The sequence below is a fragment of the Saprolegnia parasitica genome (assembly GCF_000151545.1).
Source record: "Saprolegnia parasitica CBS 223.65 unplaced genomic scaffold supercont2.310, whole genome shotgun sequence".
NCBI classification, from domain to species: Eukaryota; Oomycota; class Saprolegniomycetes; order Saprolegniales; family Saprolegniaceae; genus Saprolegnia; species Saprolegnia parasitica.
In genome coordinates, this window is record NW_012156704.1 from 1 (window position 1) to 12,512 (window position 12,512).

At 57.3% G+C, this 12,512-nt stretch overlaps 4 protein-coding genes across 4 annotated transcripts; 3 read left to right on the forward strand and 1 right to left on the reverse strand.

The window, feature by feature from the left end:
• Nucleotides 1–188: 188 nt before the first annotated feature.
• SPRG_16536 (hypothetical protein) lies at nt 189–2,471 on the forward strand (the record flags this gene model as incomplete). The annotated part of the gene is made up of 6 exons (XM_012355803.1): nt 189–1,122; nt 1,182–1,286; nt 1,335–1,440; nt 1,487–1,668; nt 1,716–2,224; nt 2,271–2,471. 6 exons carry the CDS (start codon nt 189–191, stop codon nt 2,469–2,471), a joined length of 2,037 nt encoding a protein of 678 aa, XP_012211193.1.
• A 1,778-nt stretch (nt 2,472–4,249) lies between these two features.
• SPRG_16537 (hypothetical protein) lies at nt 4,250–4,792 on the forward strand (the record flags this gene model as incomplete). The annotated part of the gene is made up of 1 exon (XM_012355804.1): nt 4,250–4,792. One exon carries the CDS (start codon nt 4,250–4,252, stop codon nt 4,790–4,792), a length of 543 nt encoding a protein of 180 aa, XP_012211194.1.
• Nucleotides 4,793–7,643: 2,851 nt separating this feature from the next.
• SPRG_16538 (hypothetical protein) lies at nt 7,644–8,840 on the forward strand (the record flags this gene model as incomplete). The annotated part of the gene is made up of 3 exons (XM_012355805.1): nt 7,644–8,324; nt 8,380–8,582; nt 8,633–8,840. The coding sequence occupies 3 exons, from the start codon at nt 7,644–7,646 to the stop codon at nt 8,838–8,840; spliced, it is 1,092 nt and encodes a 363-aa protein (XP_012211195.1).
• An 806-nt stretch (nt 8,841–9,646) lies between these two features.
• Nucleotides 9,647–11,456, reverse strand: SPRG_16539 (hypothetical protein; the record flags this gene model as incomplete). Its single annotated transcript, XM_012355806.1, has 2 exons — nt 9,647–10,373; nt 10,426–11,456. The coding sequence occupies 2 exons, from the start codon at nt 11,454–11,456 to the stop codon at nt 9,647–9,649; spliced, it is 1,758 nt and encodes a 585-aa protein (XP_012211196.1).
• Nucleotides 11,457–12,512: the final 1,056 nt, after the last annotated feature.

Sequence of the window (12,512 nt, forward strand, 5' to 3'; positions counted from 1 at the left end):
ACGTTTTCCGAGTCCTTCGCCAAGTGCTTTTCGCCCGACTGCGATGGAGCTGCATGGGACTCCGCTGCTCCGCCGGCTCCAGATGTCGACGCCAACGACCATCAACGGAAGTAGGTCGACGCCATGGGCTACATGGCGCTCACGCTGTCCTAGACCTGGCCATCTACATCTACATCTTCCTCGGCGCCATGGTGTTTGTGGGCGTCATGAGCCTCTTTGCGTACTGCTACCACCAGCGCCGCCTCCAGCGCTACGTTGAGAACGACAATCTCAACAACAACATGCAGCGCCACTCGCTCATCGACAGCTTCCTCGAGAACGGCGAGTCCGAGTGGCAGTGCTCGATCTGCTACCACGACAACCACCCGGCGAAGCGCGAGTGTCTTCTCTGCGGCACGCCCCAGGGTACACTGTCACGTCCATCATTAGCAGCACACGTCATGATAATGAATCTAGTCGTCTCGCAGCAAGCCGTCACGACGCCGAGAATACGGGCTCACGGCGCGACGTCGCCCGACGAGACCAGCAATCTTCAGCTCGCGCGGCAGCGGTCGTTCCATGTGCGCCGCCTCAACGAGATGCAAGACAACATGCATTTGAACCAGCGACAACGCGGCGCGCGGCGCCGCAACCTTTGGAAGCGCGAGAAGGGCGACGACGGCCAGCTGCGCTGGGTGCGCATTGAAGATTGCAAGCCGCGCGTGAGCGTTCTCGCGGCCACGGCCACCAACACGTCGTCCGAATCGTCGTCGGACGCACCCGAGCGGTACCTCTTCGACATGCAGGCGCGCACGTCGTTCTCGCAGACGACGGACGGCGACAGCGTCGAGACCGAGCTCCGCGTGACGTCCAAGCCGTCGTTGCCACGCACGCCACTCGTGACCCAGGACTCGACGGGCTACGTGCGGGACATGGATGCCTCCGGCGCCGTCCTCTGGGTGCCCGCCGACTCGGTGCGCATGTCGGAGGCGATTCAAATCGACACGGACGAGTTCCCGCGCGCCTCGTCCATGATCGACTTTGAGTTTGTCGCGTCGCTGCCCTTTCGGCACAAGGTGCGCTGGTTTCTCCAAGAGCTCGACAAGGTGGCCGTGCCGTGGGAAGAAGGCCACCTCCTCCTTAGTACGCCGCGTCCATTTTCACTGTTTTCCTATTTTTTATTTACTTGCATTTTTGTGTAGAGATTCGGCGCGACGCTGTCTTGGACGAATCGCTGCATCTGCTCATGCTCGTGCCGGCTTCGGACATTCGCCAACGCCTCCGCATCGAGTTCATCGACGAGCCAGGTACTTGTCTTGTCGGATTAGGGGTAGGGGAGTTCTAAGTGGGGGTAGGTCTGGACGCGGGCGGTCTTCTCCGGGAGTGGGTGCTCTTGCTCTGCGAACGACTCTTTGACGAGTCGTATGGGCTCTTCCAGGCCACGCACGTTGAGAACCTTGGGTACAAAGGCTGGATCATTTTTGTGTTACGAATTTGTGTACGATAGGTACTGGCTCAACACGAACGCGGCGCAGCTTCGGGACGATCACCTCAAGTGCTACGAGTTTATCGGTCGTCTCATCGCCAAGTGTCTTTTGGAAGGCCAGCTGCTCACGGTGCATTTCGCGCTGCCGCTGCTCAAGCACATTTTGGGCGTCCCGATTTCGTTTTCGGACCTCGAGTTTCTGGGTACCTCTCTTTTGCCGCCGCAAAGCGATGTATCGATGATGGAGTAGACGAAGAGCTGTGCAAGAATGCCAACTGGCTGCGCACCAACAGCCACGTCGAGAACCTCTGCTTGGACTTTACCGTGCAGACGCTCGACGCCAACGGAAAGCCTTTGCCGCCGATCGAGCTCAAGCCCAACGGCGCTTCGATTCCCGTGACGGATGCCAACAAGGACGAATACCTCAACTTGCTCTTGAAGCACTACATGTTTGATTCGGTCCAAGACCAGATCACGGCGCTGCTCAAGGGCCTCTACGACGTCATTCCGCGCAACCTCCTCTCAGTCTTTGACTACCAAGAGCTCGAGCTCCTCATCTGCGGCGTGCCCAACATTGATGTGGACGACTGGGAGCGCCATGCCGACGTCAAGTACCAGGATTTCGACCACCCGACGAAGCTCGAGAAGCGCGTCGTCGAGTGGTTTTGGATTGTGGTGCGGGACTTTACGCAGGAGCAGCGCGCGCGCCTCCTGCAGTTTGTCACGGGCACCTCGCGCGTTCCTGTCGAGGGCTTCAAGGTACTCCTCTTTGTCCTGCAGACTAGTATGAACGTGCATGTACCAGGGCTTGCTCAGCAACGACGGGCGTGTGCGCCGATTCGGCGTCCAGGTGGTCGCCCGGGGGGTGCCCCCAACGGGGTTGTACCCGAAAGCGCACACGTGCTTCAACCGCATCGACGTACCGATGTACGACTCGAAGGAAGAGCTCGCAACGTACTTGACGCTCGTCATCAACATGGAAATCACGGGCTTTACGATGCAATGAGACTCTGTAGTAGAACAATATATACACAAACACGCACACAACACTATGCGTCTATACATCGAATTGCTCAAGGTGAAAAAACCACTCTCTTGTTGTCTATCTGGGACAACCGAGCCACATAGTCTGGCTCTGTGAACCTAGACGGCCGAGATTTTGTCCATGACGATCTTGAGAAATATCTTCCCCTGTACCAAAGGGTCCATTTCTGGGTCAAATGATCCATTGTCGTCGATCCATGGAACAACAACCAACTGTACACTATTGACATTTATGTGAAGTGAACGGCCGGCCATTCATTACCGCATCGTCGATAGTTAATGATCTCGCTTTCGCGTCGTATCCAACTCGCCACTAGTGGGCTCACGTGAGAATTCATAGCGTCGTCGCACGTGCCATAGTAGTGCCCTCACCCGCCCGCTTGCTCGTGCTCGCCGACGACAGGGCCACGGCACGTTGTGATAGATGACACCCTTCCTCAAACAACTTGGGCGACAACCGTGTTGGGCTCGCTTGTTGACTGACACTGCCAATTTGGAAGTGCCTTGAGCTCGCTTGCTCTGCGCCTTGGGTCTTGTAATGTGTGTACTTCTAGATGTTGGTTTTCTGGGTCGCTCGGCCTTGGACGGAAAACCTCCTCCACTTTGTCGTGTCTGGATTGGTCAAGCCATGCCAGGCCGATGCAAGCGTGTATCGCTGGAGAGTTAGGACTCCAGGAAGCGAGTAGCCCAGAACCTGTGTAGTCTGTACGTGCGTGGTGTAGATATGATAGGGCTAGGTGCCATGTATGGATGATGTCCGGTAGCGACCCTATGCGGTAGTGACCCCAGTTGGAGCCCCTTGGCGACGGTCTCATTCGGCACAACCTATCCACGGCGAAGGCTTCTCAATACCTCTCGATCTGCCTTTGTGGCGTAACGCAATACAACTGCCTGCCTCCTGGAGATGGTTCTTCCCCCGCTGCGTTGTCTGCGTTGCTCCGTGGAAGCCACTCTACGCTTGGTACACCAGCCAGCGTTTACTGTAAGCACTAAGCTTACGTCATGGAAACAGACGTAGATGAGCGTTGGAATGTACTCAGGCGTGGCTGATTACTGACTAATGAAGCGTATTCACTGGCTCGCAGTGTTGGTCGAGTGACGCGCGACAAGCTTCGCTGAGTGGCTTGATTGACCATGCGTCGTACTCGAACGGCACCTGCTGTTGCCCCATGCATTTAACAACATGTGCGTTTCTACAAATCCACAGTTAGAGCCTTACAGCTAGTCGCTCGACTTGGTCGCCCTCCAACTAAAAGTCATGTGCTGTGAGATTATTGATCGATCGGCGTCGTTTGCGGTGTATGCGGACTAACAACTAATCGCACGTCTTACGTGGCGCCATTCTCTTCGTGCCGAGTAGCCGTCCCCTCGGCGGCTGCTGCGCAATTGCAACGTCCCGATGCACTGGGCGCACGGACAAGCAGGCTGATGTCGTACAGTGTACGTAGTACGTTTCTTATAATATTACCGGTCGTGAGCTCCGGCCGTATACGATTACCTAGTGTATACTCCAGCATTGGCCAGGCACGCGGGTGCAGCGTTGTCCGCACATCGGTATGCCGCCCTTGACGCAGCCCGTGACGCGTCCTCTTCGTGACTCATCGTTGAATGCGGCGACGCCATCTGGACTGTGTCACACGTGCGTGACGGCGATGCGCGATGATCATTCATCTGCTTCGTTTCCTGCAGCGACATCAGCAGTTTGCCATTTCCCGAGCGTCGATCATCGATTTCACGAGCATGTGCCTCTTTCACCAGTGCGATCTGCCGCCGCTGCCCGGCACCACCAAGTGCGAGCGCCACAAGCACCGAACGCCGTGCGCGGTGCCTGGCTGCGCCAACCAAGCGTACGCGCGCAGTCGCTGCGTGCGCCATGGCGGCCAAACGAGCTGCCTCCAAGACGGCTGCAACGCCAACGCCCGCGCCCACGGCTACTGCGCCAAGCACCTCTCGACAGACCACAAGTCGCTCTGCACGGAGCCCGGTTGCGGCAGCTTTGCGCGCACCAAGGGCCGCTGTGTGCGCCACGGCGGCGGCCGACCGTGCTCCGTGTGCGGGTGCAAGTCCCATGCCCGCAGCGGCGGCTACTGCCACCGCCACGCTGCCCAGCGCACGATGGCGCCAACGCCGTCCCCAAAACGCCCAAGCCGTTCGACTCGGATGCACTGCGAAAGCATGGAGATCGTCGACGACGACGCGTGGATGGACGACAGCATCCTCGAGCTCATTCTCGCCGTCGCGACTTTTGTCCACCCCGCACCACCGACATCAATAGAAATTTAGCCAAAAGCAGTGGCACTCTTGTACTGTAGCACCATATTCGTGTCGAGAAACGACGATTATATAACAAAAACGAACAATAACGTCTTTTCATTGTCATACACACAACAACAAACTCTCAAAAATGCTGCATGCAAGAATATCGCGACCTCCAGAGCTCTCTTATTGAGGCGCTGGTCGACGTGAGGGTCAAGGGCCAGCCACCGCATCGATTGACGGTGCCATAGCCGCGCGCTGGGTTCATTATGAGCAAGCGTGATCGACTGGATTGGTCTCGTCTTTACTCGGTGCAAGGTGGGATTCCTTGACTAAACTGGCTGACGCGCACGGCAAAAGTGACGACGGCGATGGGTGCAATGGAAACGCCAAGACAATTAATACCGACGGGATTGATTACTATGAGGAGGACGCTGCTGCAAGACGGGCTCTACGTGCCGCCAGCTGCCGAGGTGCTACGTCGGACAGGCCGCCTCGACAGGTGGACGTCGCATGACCGACACCTGATCACGGTGCACAACTCAGCACGGCCTTTCCAATGAAATTTTGTGCGGCCATCCGCGGCGTGTCATGATTAGCCCATCTGTCAGCTCTTTCCGAGCAGGACAAACAAAGCAAGGGCCGAAAAGTGAAAAATCAGCAGCTTTGGATCACGTCTTGGCATCAAACAAACACGTCACACGCCGTCAAGGGAATAAATCTTATTTATTCCCTTGCACGCCGTTCACGAGCCCGTCGCGGAGATGAGCCCGAGAGAGAGGCCCCAAGATATCCAACAAGCCGATGCATCCGAACGAGGTAGCCGCGATATCATGACATGCATACGTGACGACGCATGCCTTGCAGAGCAGCATACGCACGGTAGTATCGTTGTCGTCACTCGCTTGTCTGCGAAGAGCTCGTCTTTTGCATTCGAATGATCGACCATTAGCACGACACGAGCAGCATATGGACCATGGCAGCACTAGGAGATTGATCATGGTGTCCGGCGAAGAAGAGATCGAGGCCAAGGTGATCACAGGCGAGAACTGATGGTGTGCACGCTATCCGGTCCCTCGCACAATCTCGAATCACGACCACTAAAGCTCCTCGCTGAAGCACCGATCAAGCCTCACGAGCGCATTAGGAACTCCACCATACCTTTATAATTGCATGTAATATAACGCAGGTCAACAGGCGAAGTTGTCAAGCATCACGGAATCTAGGGCAATGTGCTCCACCTTTCGTAACTTTCAATTATGGTTCTACTTGAGGAGTCACGCAGCTTCCGAGAGACGCCGGCGACGGCTCTCTAACAATAACAGCCCACAATCAAGCCGGTTCAGCCTCACCGCCGCTAAGAAACAAAATTCGACGTCGACGCCGCTACGTCACTACTAGCACAGCGATGCATCTTTTGGATGAGCCCACCAGGGCACCGCAGCAAAGCGGAGGTAGCATTTGGCGCATGCATCCATTAGCGCGATTGTGCGGTCGGAGACCAAGACGAGCCGCTCTCGGTCCCGACTCCTGAGCCGCCTGCCGCCCCAATGTGCGATGAGGCGCGGCTTGAGCGGGCATTGACTTGACGCTCGATCGTTTTCTCAAGTATGCTACATATACCTGGTCCAATGACTGAGAATGCTGTCTTGGATACCTCCGAGGCCGTACGAAGAATGGTACCATAGTGACCCAGCAGGTCTGTCGTATGCTTTCAGCACTGGTGCTGTAGTGGCTCATGCGGTTGGGCGCGTCATCGCCGTCGATATCTGCGGACCAGGGTCTTCTCGCGACCGACCTGCTGCCTCTCTTGTTTAAGTATCCACCGAACGTGCCTGCAAGGTAGAAGATTCCCACAATGCTATATTGGATGTAGTAGTAAGTACTAAAGCGTGCCCATAGTCTTTCGTCTCCAGGACGCCGCGAACTCGCCCGGGACGCCTGTATTCTCGACCCGATGGACAGTCGAGGCCGAGATTTGAACCCACGGAGCCAAATTTCTAATCGCGGTGCAGGGTAGACCAGACTTTGATCATTCTAGATCCATTTCCCGCGCTATTCCTGTGTGATAACGCCAGGCGTGTATGAAGCGCTAGATAACGGTGCCGCCATTCCGGGATGTCTGGTTGTGTACTGAAAAGGCGTCAAGAGCTGGGTGCTCTCGCTGCATCCAACTCAGCGCGCTTGATACGTGGTGTACATGCGTCGTCAAAGCGACAGACGACAAACAAGGCTTCAAGATTCTCTGTGGGTATGTACGAGTACCGATCCCATCGTGCGACGACCGGCATACAGACTCGTCACCTGTCCTTTCCTTTTGAAAAATCCGCCATTTTTCATGCCTCAAGCTTCTCAAGACGTAGCTAGGAGGATCGCTGCAATACAATCTCCTGCACGCCTGCCGCCCAAGCAATTTATCGTTATCAAGGGACTAGTGACTCGTGCATTGTCGATATTATCACGGACAATAGTTGCAACGTTAAAACAGGAAAATAGGCACATCCAATGGCACTTTGCAACTTTTTTCCCCGTGGTATCGATTGACGTCGTACGTTATTGTTGTTGTTGAAGTGGGTCGTCTATTAAAATACAAAATTTTAGCCGAGTACACTTGGTCAAGGGCCGTGGTTGAGGTAGACAGAGGCAGGAGCGCGAGTCGCGGGACAAGCTGCTGGAGCGGCGATCGTCCATGGACTCGGTAGGTCGTCGCGACCGTCGAATCGTTTCGGACGCGCCAGACGTTGAACCAGACGCACGCGCAGAGCACCGAAAACGTCATTCGTATGTTTTCCCGACCAGATGTCGTCTGATTGGCGCCTGAAACATCCTAGCCAGTATTATAGCTGCCGATCACAATCCAAAAAGCCTCGCAGCGAGCATGACCACCAGCATTACGTACGGCGACGACATATTTTGCCAGGACATTGCGGTCCTCGTCTCGGGCGAGTCGAGCCCCAACTCGCCGTCGTCGGGCTCGGATAGCACCAAGAAGCGCCGTCGGTCGACGATCCTCGACGAGCTCAAGTACCTTCGCGCCAAACGCGACGAGCTCTCGACGCAGCTCGAACAACTCCAGGCGATCACGAGCATGGTGCCGATCGAATCGAAGTGGGCCAGTCGAGCGGCCACACAGGCGCAAGCGGCGCAGCAAGCGCTGCACGAAAACGCCCAACTGCAAGGTCTCCTCGGCGACCAAATGAAGCTGCTGGCGACGCTCCAGCGCGCGTTTGCGCGCCGCCCCAAGCTCTGCACGTTCTCGGGCATGGCGCTGTGGAAGCGTGCGTCCTTGGGCCCGACCAACTGGCATGCGACGCTGGACCGTATCCTCGACGACCACCTCGGCAAGCTCAGCACCGAGTACGTTCGCCGCGACCTGCACACGCACGAAGCAAGCCGTGAGCGGTACGCGCACGTCCAACTCGAAGAGAGCGACGAGGCGTCGTTGGTGATGCACACGACGGTCTGTCACTCGTGGCCCGTGCCGTTTACGCAGCTCGCGGAGCTTTTGTGGGGCATGATCACGGCGCCGATGCCGGAAGAGTGCGGCGTGTCCAGCACGGTATGTCGTTTGCTGCGAGGACTTGCCGACGAGTTGGCTAAGTATGTTGACGTAGCTCAAGGAATCGTTTGGAACCGAGATGACGTACGCGCATTATGTTGCCAACAACTTTCCGGCGCTGTTCCCGCCGATTCAAAGTCGGATTGCGGCGCGCAAGTACGTGGAGGCGTCCCGGGTCGTGCTCGTATGGCGCACTATCCTCGAGGACGCGCTCATGCCGTGGAACCCGCAGCAGCTTGTCGGCAATGAAGCTACATGGTACTCCTATACTACGCTGTACGGGATGAAAACATCATTTTCGTGTGAAGGATGGTCGTGAGCGACCAAGGTGACGGCACGTGTCGGTTGCTGACGTACGCGCAGATGCGACCGCCAGTGCTACCACCCAATGCAACGGACGAGAGCCTCTCGTTGCCGCCAGGTGTCTTTACCGAGTGCTTTTTGGGTCATTTTCAAAAAGGCGCCGGCATGTTCGAGGCCCTCATCCAAAACAAGCTCGCCGCCACCGCCCCATAGCTAAACCATACATATCTAGCGTCGTCGCAGAGTTGACCTCACTCTGTGCTTCTCAAAATGTCTGCGAAGTGTACGTCAGACGATATTCGCCTGGATATATTACATGTATTGCGTTATGCGACACCCATCATCGACGAGGTGTTGAGTTCTTGTCGCGAGCGTCTCCGTCGGGGCATTAAGGTGTGGACGTGTTGGGCTTGCGTGTTTGCGATCTTGGCCATCGTCCGTGCGTACCGAGTGTGCCATCATGTGGTCTTTTATATGTAACTACAGCTATCTACCGGGAGAAACTGGTTGGACCAAAGCGGTTGTTCGTGCACCAGTGGCGACTGCGCCGGAAGCGTGCTCGGCCCCACGCGAATATCAAACCAGTACTTTAGCGTAAACTTGAACCGGTCGGGCGCTGCCTTCGACGTAAGCAGGCACTGTGTCCGGGGAGCGACGGGTCGGCGAAGGCGAGGTCAGCAAAGTTGCCCCACGGCGCGTAGGCGTTGGTAACGACAGCAATGTTTGGAGACGACCAGGCTGGGACCAGGGACGTCGTGGGTGCAGCCTGCATGTAGCGTAGCGAGTGGCCACGGTGGCGCGCGGACCACGTATCAAGCGCCGGCTTGAGTCCGAGGCCAATTTGGTGTTTTGGCGCGAAGGCGATCGTTTGATGAAGGAGCCGGTGGCCTTGCGCACCCACGCCGACGACCGACAAAACACGTTTTAGCAGCATGCAACTGACATATATTGACATCGACAAGATAAAACTCCGCTGCCAGGCATTGATGATGGGTCCAAGGCGACAAGGATGAGAATGCTTAGACGAGCGTGCACTTGCCCGGGTTCTGGCGGCACCAGTGCGGGTGCACAGCGTCCGTGCCGATGCCGGCGTCCGCAATGCGATCACGCTGGATGCGCATGCGGCTCATCGCGTTCTTCCAGTTGGTCTTGGGGTTGGTCCAGAGACGCTCGGCGAGCGCCGCGGCGCGGGGCCAGATCTTGGCTTCCACAGCGCGTTCGTCGGCGATTTCGGACCACATGGCGACCTCGGAGCCAAGCATGAGTTTCGCGCTGGCTTCCGTCAGGTTGGCCCGCACGTCGAGGTCGTAAATCACCTGCCACGACTTGTACGGCGCGCACCAGCCATTGCCCTTGGAGACCCAGCCGCCGAAACCGCAGTCCAGGTAGTAGGCGTCGTAGTAGCTCGCGACTACCGAGAACCCCTTGGACGTGAGGCGCGCGGCGTCGCCGTCCGTCGAGCCACCCCAGAGCTGCACGATCGTGTTCTTGGGCTTGAAGTACTTGAGGTACGCGTCCGTCGTGAGGTCGCTGGTCCACACCATGATCTTCTTGTTGGCCTTCTCAATGTACTCGCCCGCCTTGAGCTGGAAGTCGCCCCAGAGCTCAAAGAACGGCGCGTTCGTGCTCGTGTCCTTGATGTGGTCCGTGATCGTCTTGGTCGAGTTCCAGCACGGCACCGAGACCTCGTCACCGCCCATGTGGAAGACATCGTCGTCAAAGAGGCTGTGCAGCTCGGCAAAGACCCTAACCACACATCGAACATCAGAGGACGGTTTCAAACGAATCCTAGCCGTACGCCTTCAAAATGTCGTAGACGTGCGCGTTGAGCGGGTTGAGCTGGCCGCACGGCGGCTCGAGGCAATAGTCCATCCACGGGTCCGAACCATAGCAGAGCGTGAGCTCGCCGTAGCCCGCCTTGGGTCCCCACTGCCAGCCGGCACCAGCGTGCGACGGCGCGTCGAGCTCCGGGATGATGCGCACGCCGCGCGACTTGGCAAACTGCACCAGCTCCCGGATCTGGTCTAGCGTGTAGATCTGGTCACGGCTGTACGCGCCGTACGTCGTCAGGCGCGGCTCGCTCTTGAGCTCAAACGGGAAGCTCGACGAGTCCGAAAAGTGCCAGTGAAACGTGTTGAGCTTGTTGGCCGCCATCGTATCGATGAGGCGGCGGAGCGACTCGATCGAGTAGTAGTTGCGCGCCGTGTCGAGCACGATACCGCGGTGGCTGTACGCTGGCTTGTCCTGAATGCTCACCTTGTTGACGATCTTGACCGAGTCGGAAATGTCGTCGTAGTCAATCAACTGGTTGAGCGTCGTGAGCGCGTGGCGGTAGCCATACACCGTCGCCGCGTTGATCTTGACCTTGGGCCCATCGATCGAGAGCTCGTAAGACTCGTCCGTCTCGGTCGAGAGCGCCTCCGTCGACGACGCGATCGTCGCCGTGATGACGAGCCCTTCGCCGCGGCCAAACGACTCGGTCGACGCGCCGGCCGTGCGGCCCTTGGCCAGCACCGCGTCGGTGAACGCCTTGCCGATCGCACCCGTGAGACGCGACGCTGACTCGGCGCCGTTGATCTGCACCGAGACGCGGTTGAGGTTGATGGCCTGGACCGCCGACCCGAGCGAGATGGTCGACGGGTACGGCCAGAGGCTACCGGCACCGCACGTCATTTCGCACATGCGGAGGCCGAGGGCGCCGGGGGTGACGCCGCGCTCCGCAATCGGCGACTGGACGCAGACGCCGTCGACGCACTTGTACGTGTGCTTGGGGATCTCGAGCGCGGTCGCGAGACCGGCAACCGCGAGAAGCGAGGCGTAAATCTTCATGGCTTGCTGGTGTCGAGCAGAGGAAATTGAAATGTGAGCTCACTCCACCATCGGACGGACGTACTTCAACGGTTGCAATTGGAGTGGCTTTTCTAGAACCAGTCTTGGCAGCTACAGCCAAGACGCGGTGCCATCAAGAAAAACATCGCCCGATTCGAATCCCATCTGCATTGAAGTTGGCACGTACTACTACACCCGTGGACGTGGCGTCACCGTACGACGGTATGCCCCCGCCCCGGCACTGCAGCTTGCATCAAACTTCATTGCTTTAGAGATAAGGACAAAGAGCCTCGTGGTCAGCAATCCATGACTTTACTCTAAGAACGACTTGTTGCATTTGAATTGCTTGCTGGTAGGTTGCAGTTTTGATCTTAATATCGAGCGCATAGCTGCTGGTATTACCGTACGTACAATCAATTGACGCGGCGGGTCTGAGTTGGTTCCATCAACGTGCACCTCTAGTGGTTCGCGGACAACGCTTCTCGGTTGCCGCCGAAACATACGGTGACCAAGAGTGGGCGCGTGACGCGTGCGGTGGCCAAGCGGCGGATGGTTTTAACCCCTCGTTTCTTCCCTACTGCGAGATACTGCCATGGCTTTCGGTACCCGCTCCGCCACACACCCTCCAAGTTACCGATATTCTATGTTGACCTCCTCGAACGCTCCGATGGGGATGTTGGCGTTGGGAGCGGAATGAGTGCGTCAGAAATCGACATAGCAAGCGGGATAGAGCGTCCTCGGTTCACCACTTATTGTCGCAGCTTTAAGCTGCTTGGGTCGTCGAGTAGAGCCTGATCGTGCGCCGCCAGCGTTGGATGTCGACGGTCGCCATCTTACAACGCTAGACGCTCGTGGCTACTTTTGCAGACAAAAAGATACTCTTTCTCAGGGCCATAAGAAATGATCGCGGCGGCAACTTCCTTGGACGCCTCCCGTGGTAGACGTCGCACCATCATCATCACCCCCTCTTGGCATCTAATCCTGGTCGGCCGCGACGAGGCCTTGTTCGATCACCTTTGCCCTCGCAGCTGACCCTATCTGTGACGGTGTCTTGCC